General features: G+C 39.9%; 1 protein-coding gene across 1 annotated transcript; it reads left to right on the forward strand.

The window, feature by feature from the left end:
* Positions 1–12,001: 12,001 nt before the first annotated feature.
* Positions 12,002–16,056, forward strand: sp7 (Sp7 transcription factor). The gene is made up of 2 exons (XM_060918260.1): positions 12,002–12,117; positions 13,683–16,056. The coding sequence occupies exons 1-2, from the start codon at positions 12,097–12,099 to the stop codon at positions 15,015–15,017; spliced, it is 1,356 nt and encodes a 451-aa protein (XP_060774243.1). The 5' UTR covers positions 12,002–12,096; the 3' UTR covers positions 15,018–16,056.
* Positions 16,057–18,572: the final 2,516 nt, after the last annotated feature.

Genomic DNA, 18,572 nt, shown 5'->3' on the forward strand with positions numbered 1-18,572 from the left:
ATAAAAAAGCGGACACCAACTGGAACGGTTACAAACTTGCCTGCAAGACAACCCAAGTTTATTTTGCCCCCCATGTACAGTGAGGAGGAGAGTAATAGAGGCAAAAAAAAAAAAATCCCCAAGGATCACTGTTGGTGAATTACAAGAAAAATAAAACCTTGGGGTTTCCAAGTCTCCAAAACCACCATCAGATGCCACCTCCATGCCAACAGATTATTTGGAATGTCTGCCAGAAGAAAAAGCCTTTTCTGTCAGTTAACCACAAATGTAAGCACCTGGAGTTTGTGAAACGCTACTACAACTTTGACTGGAACCATGTTTTATGGTCTAATGTAACAAAAATGGAGCTTTTTGGCAAAAAACACTCAAGGTGGGTTTGGCATAAAAAGAAGGATGGCTATAACGAAAATAACCCGATCCTAACTGTAAAACATGGTGGACGTTCTGTGATGTTTTGGGCTGTTTTTCCTCCAAAGGCCCTGGAAACCTTGTTAGGATATATGGCATCATGGACTCCATGAAATACCAGGAATTTTAAATCAAAATCTGGCTGCCTCTGCCAGGAAACTAAAACTGGGTCATCATTAGATCTTCCATTTGGACAATACAATGATCCAAAGCATTTGTCCAAATCAACATAAAAATGGTTCACTGACCACAGAATCAAGCTTCTGCCCTGGCCATCTCAGTCCCCTGACCTGAACCCCATTGAAAACCTGTGGGGTGAACTGAAGAGGAAGGTGCACAAGAGAGGGCCTTGGACCTTGGATGATGTGGAGAGATTGTGTAAAGAGGAATAGTCTCAAATGCCCCACTCTGTATCTTCAACTTTATAAAATGTTAGAGGAGAGACTCAGTGCCGTTTTACTGGCTTGTACAAAGTATTAAATGCATGGGGTGCCAATAATTGTGGCACATGTGTTTTTGTTGAAAATAATTAATTCTAGATGAGGGATTTGTTTTTCTCTGAATAAATTTATTTCACCAAAAGGTGGATTTTTTTTCTAACCCTTTTTACTAATCTTTCCGGAAGGTCCGAGGGGCAATAATTGTGGAGGGCACTGTATAACACTAATTTCATATGATAGAAGTATATTTCTTTCAAGTCCTGTAAACTCCTGTAGCCAGAACTTGCTACTCTATTATCTTTATAGTTGCACATGATGTGCAGGAGACTAGATTAATATTTACCTAAAAATTTCAGTTTGAAGAATTTCAGAAATCTTTAGAGGTATTTGGCGTTATGAGTCACAAAAAGCTGATAAATTTAAACCACATTTATCCTTTTGCTTACCAGTGAGAAACGTTATCAGAACATTACACTGGCACATTATACCTGATGAATAATGCTTCTATTTGAGGCCACCCTGTGTTCATGGTTATTTATTCTACTTATTGTACTACTGTGTATCAAAATTGCCTCATCCTTACTTTGACTGCTTTGTGACTAGTGTTTGTATATTGTTGTACTACTTGTACTAATTTCCCTTCTATCTTTGTAAGTCTCCCTGTCCTTATTATCTTACTACTGTACCTAACTATCTTGCTTACTTGCTTTTGATCACAGCATCTGCAAAATAAATCAATGAAAATATAAAATATATATAAAGGTAAATGTATATTCATTCATTCATTCATTCATTCATTATCTCTAGCCACTTTATCCTTCTACAGGGTCGCAGGCAAGCTGGAACCTATCCCAGCTGACTACGGGCGAAAGGCGGGGTACACCCTGGACAAGTCGCCAGGTCATCACAGGGGTAAATGTATAATAAAGGTAAATTAAAATAATGTCAGTGCAAAATGTCATTTAGTCTATTTCATTTTATCACATTTATGTTCTCATGGGTTTTTTATGTCTCAAGTTCTATGTTTTGATGATTCATGTTTTCATGTGTGTATTTGTATGCAAGTTGCCTGTGCTGTGTCTATCTATCTATCTATCTATCTATCTATCTATCTATCTATCTATCTATCTATCTATCTATCTATCTATCTATCTATCTATCTATCTATCTATCACATATGCATGTGTGTAATTGAAATAGTTGTTATTTTTTTAATGCAATCCTTAGTCTAAGTAGCATATTTATCCATATCCTAGACTATAGTGACCTTGTATTTTTTTTTCTGGGGGGGGGGAGATGAAGTACTATTTACAGTATAATAGTCACATATTATATTTCCTAGGTGAATGGATAAAGCATAGCGTCTTCATGTAAAGTGTGCTTAATACACCTCATTTACACTCTCAGAAATAAAGGTACTGAACTTTTCCTTGTCACTGGGATGGTACCATCAACTATGGATATTTTGTACTTTAGGACAGACAGACAGACAGACAGACAGACAGACAGATAGATAGATAGATAGATAGATAGATAGATAGATAGATAGATAGATAGAACCCAGATTCCAAAAAAGTTGGGACAAAGTACAAATTGTAAATAAAAACGGAATGCAATGATGTGGAAGTTTTAAAATTCCATATTTTATTCAGAATAGAACATAGATGACATATCAAATGTTTAAACTGAGAAAATGTATCATTTAAAGAGAAAAATTAGGTGATTTTAAATTTCATGACAACAACACATCTCAAAAAAGTTGGGACAAGGCCATGCTTACCACTGTGAGACATCCCCTTTTCTCTTTACAACAGTCTGTAAACGTCTGGGGACTGAGGAGACAAGTTGCTCAAGTTTAGGGATAGGAATGTTAACCCATTCTTGTCTAATGTAGGATTCTAGTTGCTCAACTGTCTTAGGTCTTTTTTGTCGTATCTTCCATTTTATGATGCGCCAAATGTTTTCTATGGGTGAAAGATCTGGACTGCAGGCTGGCCAGTTCAGTACCCGGACCCTTCTTCTACGCAGCCATGATGCTGTAATTTATACAGTATGTGGTTTGGCATTGTCATGTTGGAAAATGCAAGGTCTTCCCTGAAAGAGGCGTCGTCTGGATGGGAGCATATATTGCTCTAGAACCTGGATATACCTTTCAGCATTGATGGTGTCTTTCCAGATGTGTAAGCTGCCCATACCATCAGAGATGCAGGCTTCTGAACTGAGCGCTGATAACAACTTGGGTCGTCCTTCTCCTCTTTAGTCCGAATGACACGGCGTCCCTGATTTCCATAAAGAACTTCAAATTTTGATTCGTCTGACCACAGAACAGTTTTCCACTTTGCCACAGTCCATTTTAAATGAGCCTTGGCCCAGAGAAGACGTCTGCGCTTCTGGATCATGTTTAGATATGGCTTCTTCTTTGAACTATAGAGTTTTAGCTGGCAACGGCGGATGACACGGTGAATTGTGTTCACAGATAATGTTCTCTGGAAATATTCCTGAGCCCATTTTGTGATTTCCAATACAGAAGCATGCCTGCATGTGATGCAGTGCCGTCTAAGGGCCCGAAGATCACAGGCACCCAGTATGGTTTTCCGGCCTTGACCCTTACGCACAGAGATTCTTCCAGATTCTCTGAATCTTTTGATGATATTATGCACTGTAGATGATGATATGTTCAAACTCTTTGCAATTTTACACTGTCGAACTCCTTTCTGATATTGCTCCACTATTTGTCGGTGCAGAATTAGGGGGATTGGTGATCCTCTTCCCATCTTTACTTCTGAGAGCTGCTGCCACTCCAAGATGCTCTTTTTATACCCAGTCATGTTAATGACCTATTGCCAATTGACCTAATGAGTTGCAATTTGGTCCTCCAGCTGTTCCTTTTTCGTACCTTTAACTTTTCCAGCCTCTTACTGCCCCTGTCCCAACTTTTTTGAGATGTGTTGCTGTCATGAAATTTCAAATGAGCCAATATTTGGCATGAAATTTCAAAATGTCTCACTTTCGACATTTGATATGTTGTCTATGTTCTATTGTGAATACAATATCAGTTTTTGAGATTTGTAAATTATTGCATTCCGTTTTTATTTACAATTTGTACTTTGTCCCAACTTTTTTGGAATTGGGGTTGTACATACATACATACATACATACATATTTTATACCCTAAAACTTCAATATATCTTGTTGAACTAAACCTTAAACTACTTTAAGTTACATAATTGAACACAACTCTAGCTCACTGAATGTAGGTGACACCACATGCACTTTCCTATGTAAAAGAGACATAGGCCTCATACAGCTACTAAAGGTACAGAACAGACACTCTTTGTGATAACATCCCTGTGAGAAAGTACACTTTGGTAGGGGAGAGCAGGGAAAATTGGGACAGGGGAGACTTGGGACAGTTTGTATTTCCCATAAATTAATTTCAACCAGTCAGGTTTTAGATTCCATCAGAAGTTAGATGTTGCCCCTTACAGTAACCGACTTCCTTTGGAGTCATGAAGCTGGACACTGCAGTAAGGTTTGTGCAGTTCAATATTTTTGTCAACCAAAACTTGTATTTTCTACTTTGCCTCCACCTCCTATCTATGGTGTAATGTCTGCTGGTGAATTCGGGATTTATTAGGAATTAAAGTGTGTAGCCGAGAGTTACCGTATGTAGAGGATATTACACGATGGCGCAAAGATTTGAAGTTTATCTTCGAGTGCTGAACATACAATATTTTCAACACAAGAAGATAAACTTCCTGTCTTTGTGCCACCGTGTAATGTTCTTTATATCATATGGACACATCCAGAAAAAAATATGCAAGTTGATCAAAAGAATTTTCATTTTGAACCAGTTTGCTATTTTGACAATGCACATCACGTCAGCGGGAAAACATTGGGAGTGACATCATCGAGATGAAATATTGGGAATTATTACACATACAGGCCACTTTTTCCATGGAATAAAAACATGTATTCTCTTCCCTTCTAGTGGGTTTATTGATAGCATACAATATTGTAATCATATTGCTTATCCTACATGTATTACACCACTCTCCCCAATGGAGAATAAGCATGCAATATTGTTACAACATTGCACGTTGTCAAGACAACACGACATCACACATCAGAGCTCAGGCGAATATCCATTCTGCTGTGCATGTGCAGAATCATTTCTTTGTCCACCAGGAAAGAAAGAAGATAAGGCTAATCCAGTGCTACTGCTAGGATTAGCTATACTACAATTAAGCACTAAATAAATCAACTAAAAACTGCAACCGAAGACACGCTGCACACCTGAAAGGCTACCAAAACTTCATTATATCTTCTTCACGCATATTTACAAGAGAAAAACATACCAACGAACATCGTAAAACTGGAAAAGAAACACATTGGAGACATAAAACTCCTGTGCTAGTGAATGACTGTGCCAGTTTGTAAACAAACATGGCCATAAGGTTTGCTTCGTTAAAAGCGGAAGATTTTGAGAGAATTTTGGCTGCCAAGTCACTCCGTTGTGTGTAGTTGTCGATGTTGATTTTAAAAGTAACTAAGTAAATTACACAGGGAAATGAATACTTAAGTCTGAGTGAAAAATGCTGTGGCGAGCGTACGTGGAAGAAGAGTCATGGGACAGAAACCTTAGTTTCTCGGTCGTTAGCCTGTGCTACTGATGAACGCTACAACGTCTTGAAGGTGACTTCACTGCTATGCTAATGAACCCTACACCGGCTGACTTCACTGCTGCACTAACAGCACCAGCTTGTGGGTAAGCTAGCGTTGGCCTTTGAGAATGCTGATATACTGTTATGAAGAGAGTGTGTATGTATAATAATAATAATAATAATAATAATAATAATAATAATAATGTTGGCTGGCTTTTTTGTGGTATAGCAAATATATTCCATTCATGCTAGCTGAATGGAATATATCTGATATACCACTCAAAGCCAGCCAATATTATTTAAATATGTCACTCAGATCTGGATGTATTTCATCTGAAAACTGCAAGTTTTTCAACACAAGAAGATGAACTTCATATCTTCAGGCCAACATGTGATTTTCTTTTTATTAAATAGACACATTCACAAACAAAAAATACCCAAATTTATCAAAAAACATTCATCGATTTCCTCATGAGTGGCATATAGTGATTTCATGTCATGGTTTTGGATCTCCATGTCCCGGATGTAGCTCGTATGAAAAATACAAGTGGTGTATTTCCCAGTAAAACACTTGTGTCCATATCATATATAGTTTTATTTATTAAGCTTAATTTTTTTTTTTTTTTTTTTGGTGGGGGGGGGGGGGGGGGGGGGGACGACATTTAAGGATTTTTTTTTTTTCAAAATGGCCAGATGGGGAGAGTTGGGACAGTTCAAGTTACAGGTTATTTTCTTGTGATTTACAATGATAACTTTTTTGTTGTTGTTGTTAAACTGTGGAAATGTACCTGCATGGAGCTTTTTTCATTCCTTCTTGAGAATGGAGCTGTTTTGTCTGGTCAGGTTTTGGGTAAACTGATATTTTTCTCTTGCTGTACCAGCATCGTTTGTTGGTATCCAGTTATTTAGCACAAAAGTCTTTTAGCACAAATCGAAAGTCTTTTAGCACAACTCTATGTTCTTTAGCACAACTCTGGATTATGGTCACAATAATAAAAAAATACTTATCTTGAGATAGGAAGGGGTTTATTATGATTGCTTCGGGACTGGAAGCTGGAATTTGTGCTGCTGTACATGTTTAGGAAATCCGATTCTTTGGTGTTTTGGATATTTGTAGTTAAGCCATAACAGACCTTGGATTGTGGGCACCTTCATTGATAACTTCAGTCACTTCTGATCATATCACAAATTCAACTGACTGCCAATAATTATGCGTTTGCCAAATTAATTAACCACGGGCTTATGTCTCTCACCCTGCTTGACAACGTGTTTTGCCGACTAAGAGTGGAATCTATTCCTTAAAACTTACTCAGGTTATTAAAAGTCAATTTGATATCACATATTACTGTTTTCATATGTATTCGACTAATAAAGCTACAAAGTCTTTCACTGAAAAAAGACCAGTTTCAATGAGAAAAATGAGAATCATGTCTCCTTAGTAACCAACAGTTGCGATCTGTAAATAAATGAAAGGCACTTCCACTAAAGCATCCAAGAACAAATGGCAGTTAAATAAAAGTGCAATATAAACATTCAGGAATGACAAAACAACCAAAATTAATCTATCAATTGTTGATAATACGGCAATCGTGAAGCAAGAAGAAGAAGATGAAAAAGAAGAGATTACACTAAAATGTAAGGGTTGTTTGATCATCAAGACAAGTCTGGAAGCTGTGGCTAGTTTACAGAGGAATTCACTTTGTTGCAGCGTGTTTATATTTGATTTCAATATTGCTTTTTTTTGTTCAATGCAATCAATCGCTAAAAACATTATTTAACACGAAAGTATCAAATCAATAAACGACAAACGCTCATTTGTAGATCGTGCAAAAAAACCCCGCAGTGCACAGATTACAGACAATTTGCACAAGTCGATCAGATCAAGAACCGCTTGCACTTTATTTGAATAATAACGTCTGTTGTGTTTTTGTGTCATTCTTTAAACCTGTCATTGAAATAACAATGGGATCGATGGCAAAAATGTTCATTTCTCTAATCCTATTGTTTTCTTTTAATTGAGCACTCGGTGAACAGAAAGGGATGTGTATATACTATGATATCCACCATAGTGTGGAAATAAGTGTTGTTGGATCTTGTGCTAAAAGACTTTTGTGCTAAATAACCATAAACCTGTGTGTTCATCCACACAAGTTTTGATCATAAATAAAAATTAAACATGTAGACCTGGGTATGGTGGCACGGTGGTGTAGTGGTTAGCACTGTCACCTCACAGCAAGAAGGTCCTGGGTTCGAGCCCAGCGACTGGCGAGGGCCTTTCTGTGTGGAGTTTGCATGTTCTCCTCGTGTCTGTGTGGGTTTCCTCCGGGTGCTCCGGTTTCCCCCACAGTCCAAAGACATGTAGGTTAGGCTAATTGGTGGCTCTAAATTGACTGTAGATGTGAGTGTGAATGGTTGTTTGTCTCTGTATCAGCCCTGCAATAACCTACCAACTTGTCCAGGGTGTACCCCGCCTCTCGCCCATAGTCAGCTGGGATAGGCTCCAGCTTGCCTGTGACCCTGTAGAACAGGATAAGCGGCTACAGATAATGGATGGTTTCCTGATTTCCTGTTTCTCGTCTTTGATTCTGCCGAGTCTACGATAGCCTGTTTGTGCCTCACTCGACCTATTACCTGTTTCACTGTTTTACAATTTTGCCTGCCGTTCTGGGGTAGGTTTCTCAATAACATTGCCCTTCAGGGCTAAAGAGAGAGCTGAGAGATGCTCTTCAGCATCGGACTTTGTCTCTGTACATGGACCTGGGTATTTAATTGTTGTCCCATGTCTCCCTGCTCTCCCCTATATTTAATGATGAGTTTAGTATGCCATGGCCTGCACCTCACACCGATATAATTTCAGCTATAAGAAGATTCTGATTTCTGGGAAAAGACTTGAGTATTTTAAGTGTTTAAGGTTGTTGTGATAGTTGGGGAACACAATAATTTGATAAGATAAGATAAGATAAGATAAGATAAGATAAGATAAGATAAGATAAGATAAGATAAGATAAGATAAGATAAGATAAGATAAGATAAGATAAGATAAGATAAGATAAGATAAGATAAGATTAGCCTCAAGATAAGCCTTTTATGATCCCACAAGGGGAAATAGGCCATTTGCAGGAATTGGTCACGTGTTAATTTTCCCTATAGCAACAAGCCCGTGGTGGGCAAGCTAACTTGACATTCCTTGATAACCATAAGAGCTTGACTGGCGATGTGAAGCAATCCATTTCTATAATAGCTGTTTTTACCTTTTCTGCTGTCTTTTTTGACCCGAATTTTCGTGTGTACTTGGAAAAAGTTTGTGGTTTTAACTTCTGTCGTAAGTTAAAGCGAATCATGATGCAAATAAATCTGCTTCTTATCAGCTAAAAACACATCTACAGATATATCTATATTTATTTTCAAGAATCTTCACACATTAAGCGAATGATAAAGGTAGAAAAGGAGAAATTATAAGTTATAAACATACCTGAGAAATCCGCCATTTCGCACGTGAATTTCTTTCAGCGGCGGCGACCAACTTGAGTTCAAAAAACTCTCTTTTATGGCCAATGATTCGCTTTAACTTATGACAGAAGTTAAAACCACAAACTTTTTACACACTAAAATCCGGGTCAAAAAAGACAGTAGAAAAGGTAAAAACAGCTATTATAGAAATGGATTGCTTCGCATCGCCAGTCAAGCTCTTATGGTTGTCAAGGAATGTCAAGTTAGCTTGCCCACCACGGGCTTGTTGCTATAGGGAAAATTGACACGTGACCAATTCCTGCAAATGGCCTATTGACATTGTTACAGCAGCAAAATATATAAAGAGAAAAAGATAAGGCAGTGAAGGAGTAGTGCAAAAGTAGTAAGTATATATATAGGGCAGCATGGTGGTAGTGGTTAGCACTGTCGCCTCACAGCAAGAAGGTTCTGGGTTCGAGCCCAGCAGCCGATGAGGGCCTTTCTGTGTGGAGTTTGCATGTTCTCCCCGTGTCTGTGTGGGTTTCCTCCAGGTGCTCCGGTTTCCCCCACAGTCCAAAGACATGCAGGTTAGGCTAATTGGTGGCTCTAAATTGACCGTAAGTGTGAATGTGAGTGTAAAGAAGGTTCCGGGTTCGAACCCAGTGGCCGGCGAGGGCCTTTCTGTGTGGAGTTTGCATGTTGTCTGTGTGGGTTTCCTCCGGGTGCTCCGGTTTCCCCCACAGTCCAAAGACATGCAGTTAGGTTAACGTGGGGTGGCCTTGGGCTGAAGTGCCTTTGAACGAGGTACCCAACCCCTGACTGCTCCCTGGGCGCTCTAGTGTGGCTGCCCACTGCTCTGGGTGTGTGTGCGCGTGTGTTCACTGCTTCAGATGGGTTAAATGCAGAGGATGAATTTCACTGTGCTTGAAGTGTGCATGTGACAAATAAAGGTTTCTTTCTTTCTAAAAAATGGTTGTTTGTGTCTATGTGTCAGCCCTGCGATGGCCTAGTGGCTTGTCCAGGGTGTACCCCGCCTCTCACCCATAGTCAGCTGGGATGGGCTCTAGCTTGCCTGCGACCCTGTAGGACAGGATAAGCGGCTACAGATAATGGATGGATATAAAAGAAATAAACTACAAATTTAGAGATAGAAAATTAACAAATTTGCATAAATTAGCATGTTTGCAGATATACAGTTAACAGTAGTGCATGGTAGACATTTAGCTCGTTTGAGAAACGCTTAACCCTTTGATGCAAAACATGGGTCAAAAGTGACCCGGCTGAGTTTTTATCTTCTTTATCTTTGCAATAAATTAATTCCATCATTCAGTATTCAAGGTATTCCTCAATTAACTTGTTTTTGATCATCATACATCCTTATTTTATTTTATTTTATTTTATTTTATTTAAGGTTTTTTTTGAATAAAAACCCTTTTTGTATCACTACCCTTCTAATGCACAACATGGGTCAAAAATGACCTGCATTCATTTTCCAGGTTATTTCATGTATGGCTGAGTGTTTCTATGATATACTTTTGAAATAAATTCATTCTGTCATTTACTTTTCCAAATATGGAGTAAATATCTTGTTTTTGTTTAGCACAAATCATCATTTTTATTTTTCCTTTCTTAAGTTATGAACAAGTACAGCTTTTTGTAATTCTACATCAAGTTTACACACATGGGCCAGAACCAACCCGCATGCATTTACTCCAGCGTTTGGTGGGAACTGTGAATTGTGCTTGTGTCAGACATTTCACAGCTCAGCACAGCGCCCTTTGCCCATCTAATACATGTAAGTAATGTTTTTCAATTGTTCTAACATTATCTTAGAAAAAAATTGATTATGTTTAGGTTACCTTGAGAGTGAGTCGATTACTTGTCAGAAAGTTACAAGTAATTACTATTAGCTACCTAGCTGTTGACATATTCTACTTTAGTTAGCTAATTTTATTGTAGTTGGCTTAGCTAACTACATAGTAAATAAATAAATAAATAAATAAATAACTGGCCCCATTCACTGCTAAAGTAATTACTTGAAACAAATTATTATTATAGTATGAAGGAAGACATTTAATTTTCAATCACACTTGGATGACCCATGTGTAGTAATATAAAAAGTATTTTTGTTCATAAAGTAGGAAAGAAAAAATTAAATTAATGATTTGTGGTAATTAAAAACAAGATATTTAAAGAATACTTGGAATATTCAATCATAAAATAAATTGATTTCAAAAGATAGAGCAAAGAAAAACTCAGTCAGCATGAAATAACCTGGAAAATGAATGCGGGTCATTTTTGACCCATATTGTGCATTAAAAGGGGTGTGCATACACTATAGTTCAAAAGTTTGGGGTCACCCAGACAATTTAGTGTTTTCCATGAAAAGTCACACTTTTATTTACCACCATAAGTTGTAAAATGAATAGAAAATATAGTCAAGACATTTTTCTGGCCATTTTGAGCATTTAATCGACCCCACAAATGTGATGCTCCAGAAACTCAATCTGCTCAAAGGAAGGTCAGTTTTATAGCTTCTCTAAAGAGCTCAACTGTTTTCAGCTGTGCTAACATGATTGTACAAGGGTTTTCTAATCATCCATTAGCCTTCTGAGGCAATGAGCAAACACATTGTACCATTAGAACACTGGAGTGAGAGTTGCTGGAAATGGGCCTCTATACACCTATGGAGATATTGCACCAAAAACCAGACATTTGCAGCTAGAATAGTCATTCACCACATTAGCAATGTATAGAGTGGATTTCTGATTAGTTTAAAGTGATCTTCATTGAAAAGAACAGTGCTTTTCTTTCAAAAATAAGGACATTTCAAAGTGACCCCAAACTTTTGAACGGTAGTGTATGTTTTGCATCAAAGGGTTAATTAGAAAGATACTTTTCAAAGGTTTTTTTTTTCGCAACAGGATGCGATATGGGTACCGTTCGAATCTCTCTCTCTCTCTCTCTGTGTACTTCAAAGCACACGGAGCCTGTCATTAGGGGGCGTGTCTCTGAATCCACATAGAAGTCGCAGCCCTGGGAGCGGAGCTTTACTCCACACACTGTCCCGGGCCGCGCGGCTTTCGGCTCGACTCCCGGTCTCCAAGTCAACTTTTGGAATTTGCTTCTCAGGGATGGCTGCATCGGTTCTGGAGGTACGAACCGTCAAACTAACAGGACACTGCATGCTCACTCTTTTCACCCAGGGCTCTTATGCATCATGAAAATTGCGTCATGCGCGTAAATCCGATCCAACAGCGCGCGCAGCCAGGACAATTTATAAACCCAGATACTTCAGATTAAATATGGAGGACTAGTGAACCTGTCAGCTACTAATTACTCGCGTCCTGAAACGACAAGATGCACACAAATGACAAATTAGGTCGAGCTGTTTGCGTAAAAGTGGAAATGTTTTTAAAAAATGTGTTTAGGGGTTTTGCAGGGGAGCAAAATAATTGATCTATACAATTATTCTTATAAACCTCACACCTGGAAATACATCCAGGGATAGGAAAGAAACCCTTGTGGGAATGGCTGTGGTGGGAATGGGAATGGGAGTTTACTTGGAAACAGGGACGCAGCGTGCACCAAGGCGAGCCGCTTGCGCATGCGCTCTGCAGGGCGCACACGTTTCATATTCACATTCAAGCTCCCAAAGGGGGAAAAACAAAACCCTTGTTAATCCTGAGTTCTGAATGGATGGAAAGTTCGCACTTATCTAAACTGCAGGATCATGACGTTCTGCATGACACAACAATAGTTTTAAGAGGATCATTTTGTTCAATTATTTTAACTCACCTTTTAAGTCAGTTTGCACATATTATCAGACACAGTTGAATTGACTTTCAATCAGTTCTACTGTACAAAAAGTAGAAATATCTTGTGACTGAATAGAAAGCGTGAATTTACCCAGATCAATTAGACAGCCATTTATATCCGGTGTGGTTGCACTGCAGTGTGGAAATGCAAAAGCACCTCTGTTGTGTTTATTCATTCAGCTGACAGGGTGACAGACAAAACAGTGAAAGCTGAAGTAGAGCAAGTGTTGTCAAAACAATGTCAGACTATTCCTCAACGGCAAACTTGTTTAACAGGAATTGTATGTGTGATGGCATGTACATCACTAAGGCAAAGGTTGTTGTTGCATGTTTCTGTCTTGAACAGTCAAGGCTTCTGATTAGGCGAATGCATACATTTACTGCGTGCAGTTGAATGATGACATGAAATAAATATCTTGAAAATTAGTGCTGGTGTAGTGGTTAGCACTGTCGCCTCACAGCAAGAAGGTTCTGGGTTCGAGCCCAGCGGCTGACGAGGGCCTTTCTGTGTGGAGTTTGTATGTTCTCTGCGTGTCTGCGTGGGTTTCCTCCGGGTGCTCTGGTTTCCCCCACAGTCCAAAGACATGCAGGTTAGGCTAACTGGTGGCTCTAAATTGACCGTAGATATGAGTGTGAATGGTTGTTTGTCTCTATGTGTCAGCCCTGCGATGACCTGCCGACTTGTCCAGGGTGTACCCCGCCTCTCGCCCATAGTCAGCTGGGATAGGCTCCAGCTTGCCTGCGACCCTGTAGAACAGGATAAGCAGCTATAGATAATGGATGGAAAATGAGTGCTGCAACAATAAAGACAACAAAAAATGTACACAACCACCGCAGCTCATTAAAAAGTTTGCTCTTACTGCTTTGTTTGTTTGTTTGTTTGTTTTGTTTTGTTTTCATAGGAGGAAACACGTTATGGCTCGAGTCCTTTGGCAATGCTGACCGCCACCTGCAACAAATTTGGCAGCACCAGTCCAGTTCGTGACACAGCTACACCCGGAAAAGCAGGAAGTGCAGCATCAGTAAAGAAACCTTACAGCATGACTTCTGACCTGCAGGCACCTAAAAATGGCCGAAGCAGCGAGGGCCTAGTAGACTCTTATAGCAACTCATTCAGTACAGGTGGAGGCCTGCTTACCCCCACTGGCAGCCCCCCTCCACCCACAGGAGCATACACTTCTGACTACAACCCTTTCTCCTCTTTCCAAACCTCCTCTGCCTCTCAGGATCCTTCACTGTTGGTGACCAAAGCACACGCCACAGCTGACTGCCTGACAAGCGTCTACACCTCGCTTGATATGACGCACCCATATGGCTCTTGGTACAAGGCCGGCATTCACCCTGGCATCACAGCTGCACCTGCCAATGCCACATCCTCCTGGTGGGATGTTCACCCCAGTTCCAACTGGCTGAGTGCTGGTCAAACCCAGTCAGATGGTCTCCAAGCCCCACTGCAGCCTGTGGCTCCTCAGGCCTCCCTCAGCCCCCCTATGTCCAGCTATAGCTCTGACTTCACTTCCCTCAACCCAGCACCATATCCTTCTGTGGGTCTCAGCTCCTCCTCACACCTCCTACAATCCTCCCAACACATGCTCCCACAGGACATGTACAAGCCCAAGCCAGTAACCAGTGGCGGTCTCATCGAGAGCCCCATGGGCCTAAAACCAACAAGGGGTTCTGGGGCATATACCAGCAGTTCTGCCACCAGCAGGTCCTCCTGTGACTGCCCCAACTGCCAAGAGCTGGAACGTCTAGGTGCATCTGCTGCCTCACTGCGCAAAAAGCCTGTACATAGTTGCCACATTCCAGGCTGTGGAAAAGTCTATGGCAAGGCCTCGCACCTCAAGGCCCACCTGCGCTGGCACACAGGTGAACGACCTTTTGTGTGTAACTGGCTCTTCTGTGGAAAGCGCTTCACACGCTCCGATGAGCTAGAGCGCCATGTGCGCACTCACACACGCGAGAAAAAGTTCACGTGTCTGCTGTGCAATAAGCGGTTCACGCGCAGTGACCACCTCAGTAAGCACCAGAAAACCCACTCTGAGGCGAGCCTGCAGGGCAAAACTGGGAGTGGAGAGAGTGAATCAGAACCTAGGGGCCCAGATGAGTCTGCAGACCCAAGTGACGGGGCCCCAGCTGGTCCAGGAAATGGCATGCAGGAGCACACAACTAATGGAGAGGAGAAGAACACCACAGGAAACCCAGTAGAGAACAGTAGTGGACTGCTGGAGATATAACCACCATATCTGGGGAAATGATCTTCAGATTAAGCTGCTGTTCTAATCGGTGCTAATCAGCATTTTATAAATAGAATGAATAAGTGGTTTTTTTTGTTTGTTTGTTTTTTATACAATATCCTTTAAATACATTTGTTGCCCCTAAAGGGAAATAATGCACCACTATCACAGATATTCTCCTGTGGAACATGAAGGAACAGTGTTTGAAAACAAGAAAGTGGGACATTAACATGAACTTTTGTTTGATATGCAAACCCAGTCAGGCCTATGTCTTGGCAAAGCTTTTTATGATTATGAATTTTTTTTCTTTTAAGCTGTTCAGTTCATTTGTTAATCTTTGTCCTTTCTGATCACTATCATAAATGGTGTTATAAATGGTATTATTAAACCATGATGAGATGCAGGGTTTTTTGGGGGTGTTTGTTTGTTTGTTTGTTTGTTTGTTTGTTTGTTTGTTTGTTTGTTTGTTTGTTTGTTTTTTTAAACATGGTTTTGTTAGTGACCAGTGTCCAGGATTTTGGACTTTTTACAAAGTGTTTATGAGAAGAAAGGGACTCTAGTTTTTGCTTATTTAATCGCAGTCATTCCTAAAATTAAAATAATTCACTGAGAAGCCCCTCGCAGATCAGGGCTCATGCGTCTGTGTAGGTTACAGAATGGGACTACAGTGTACAGTTTAATATTTTCCTTGGAGTTCCTTTTGAATGCTATTTTTGTCTTATTTAATTTCCTATTTACATAAAATTTTATTTATGCCTTAAATTATGAACAACAACAAGAGACAATCTTGCATTTTACTGGCATTAAAAATGGGGAATGGGGAACACTCAATGAAAGCAAAGCCGGTCATGAACAAATAAAGATTTTGCATTTTATGTGATTATTTATTTATTTGTTTTCACTGTTGATTTTCAGGTTCTCGTGGCTGTTGTATGAACTCTGTTTGTGGAATATTAAAAACCAAATTGTAAGGATTAAAGTGGATTTTTCTGAAGTGTCAATTTAATTTTAATTATTTTTTACCAGTATGTAAATATGAAACTCAAGTTATGAATTCCCAGCTTACTGTATGTCTTTATAATTAAATTAAGTGAAATTCAGTTCCATGTTGTATTTTCATTCATTATATCACTATATAATGCAACATATTTTCCACATGTCTCTACAAGAAAATAGACAATGACAAAAATAGGTGTATTATTTTAGATTTGATGCCTTGTTTGTGTTGGGCCTAACAGACTGATTTTTGTATTTCTGGAACCTCTATTAGGTCAGTTTACAGTGGCTAAAATAAAACGGTTAGGAGTAGTTAATCAGCAGTCAGAATAATACTTAGTATTTTGGGGTCTTTTCATTTTTGATTTCTTTATTTGAACTAATGAGGGCTATATTAGGATTACAAAGAGTAAGTAATCCGGAATATGTTAATGTGTCTTAACTTTTAGCTTTAAACAAGTCATAATTGTACAGTCAATAAAGCACTGTTTTTGTTTGCACTTTTTCAATAATTGATTTTGAATTTAAAATGATTTTGGAACAGTTAAATCATTTACAAACATATTAAGCAGAACCCTATTAAGGCTCCATAATAATCATATCAGAAATGAAAAAGAATATGCTTACTACATAGCATGAGTCCTATTTTTCTTCAAGTATCATGTACAACTTTTTAGATGATGATGATGATGATTTACTACACCATCTGTTTTCACATTTATGAGTGCTTATCTTTTCTTTTATTTCCTTTTTTTTTTGGAATTCCCCAGTCCGTCTTTCCTCAACTCTGTTATTCTTTTCTTTCTTTTTTCCAGCGCACCCCTCCCTCTTTCCACTCCTCTTCTTTTTGCCCTGTCCCACTCGGGACTGTCATCCTCTGCGATCTTATGGCTGAACAAATGCTTTAATTACTTCTTTCAGCCCAAACAAAGCAGGGTTCTTAGTTGACACAATGTGTCTCACAGAGCGCCACTGAAGGTCTGTCGAAAAAAATTAAACCTCCCCCGCTGTCTGCATACACCAATTACCCCCACCAACCCTGCTACTGGACAATTACTCCACAGCACTGCTACAGGCTGGGCAGCAGAAGAGAAGAGAAGAGAAGAGAAGATGGGAGGAGGAGAAGGGGGGAGCTGGGTCACTATACTGTTTACAGAATTGTGGGTTGCCCATGTGGCAGTGAGCTAGCAGTGGACTTCAAAAACCAAATACAAAATGTTCTAGTGCTAATGTTTGCAGGAATCCAAATACAAGGCGCACTGTAGCAACCCAATGGAATCTTGGGATAAAGTAATTAATTTTTCTTTTGTAATGAGTCACTGCGCAGTGCTTCTGAAACTTATCCCCCAGTGAGTCTGGAAAGATAGCCTAAATCAAATTTATCAAAGCCTTTGCTGACATTTTTGAGCATGTGTTGATGTGATCAGTGATTGAGCATGTCAGGCAAACCAACCAATTGCATGCTGTTGTACCCTTTGATCCAGCATGAGTTCACATGTGTTAAATTCGATAGTAAATCACAACTTATAAGGTATAAATTCTAAGAGTACCACATGCAAGCAAGCACGCACACACACACACACACACGCACACACTCGACTCGTGACAGTGTGCTTCCCTCCCGCACCTCTCCTCCTCTCTTCCCCTTGCTGTATGGTTCTAATTTACTGACTCTAATGAGCTGGAGTTGAGGTCAGCTGGTCCCGGGGCCGAGTCTGTCATCAGGGTCTGACATGTTTATGGAGGTCTGAAGTGGGCGTGTGGTCGAGTCCACAGCTTTTAAGACCCAGGCAGAGGGTTTGGGTGGAGTGTGCACGCGCGTGCGTGTGTGTATGTGTCTGTTGGGGGATATGGGGGGTAGGGGAGGGTCCGTGGCTTTTGACTCCAGCATGACTATTATTTTTGTCTTTTTATACTCCCCTGTGGTGGTGGTAACCTGGTTTTATTTTTAAAACTTTATGTTCGAAGACTTGAAAAAAAAAAAAAAACGAGAGAGCTGTGCCTCAAGTAAGGCAGTAAAAAGATAAATATACTTAGGGATGTGAGAGAACTCAGTGGAGATGGAGACAAGACAGTGGGCAATAAAGAGAAGGCAAAAGAGAGAACCAAAAAGGTTTCAAGAAGGTTGTGCCTGAACCCTAGGCGCAACCATTCCCCAAAACGCTCCTAAAACAAAGCTTATTGAAACACGTGAATTGCCTCACTTCACATTTACATTGGGGAAGAGTGAGGACAATGGAACTTCCTCAACTACTGAGCTTTCAGGAGGTGATAAATCCTCCTCATGCCCCGAAGAGAGGGAGTGATGCATGCCACAGAAAAACTCAGGTGTGATTGCAGAGTGCCTTTGCCTTCAGGCTGTATGAGAGGAAGGGAGTGAGATTCTTGGTTGGGGGGTGGGGGAGGGTCTGGCTGGGGGGGTTAACAAGAATCTGGTGGGAAAAAGATGAGAAATCGGTGACCTGAACAACAGCAAGAGGTCAGGAAAGGTCAGATGGTCACTGATGAAGAAAGAGGAAAGCGCATTTTCAACCCCACAAAGAGACATAAGATTGATCA

The sequence above is a fragment of the Neoarius graeffei genome, chromosome 4 (assembly GCF_027579695.1).
Source record: "Neoarius graeffei isolate fNeoGra1 chromosome 4, fNeoGra1.pri, whole genome shotgun sequence".
NCBI lineage: Eukaryota > Metazoa > Chordata > Actinopteri > Siluriformes > Ariidae > Neoarius > Neoarius graeffei.

Excerpts from the sequence above, each read along its gene's own strand:
- sp7 (XM_060918260.1), top strand. The coding sequence starts at position 12,097 with ATGGCTGCATCGGTTCTGGAG. Across the intron at positions 12,118-13,682 it reads TGGCTGCATCGGTTCTGGAG|GAGGAAACACGTTATGGCTC; the intron begins GTACGAACCGTC and ends TTGTTTTCATAG.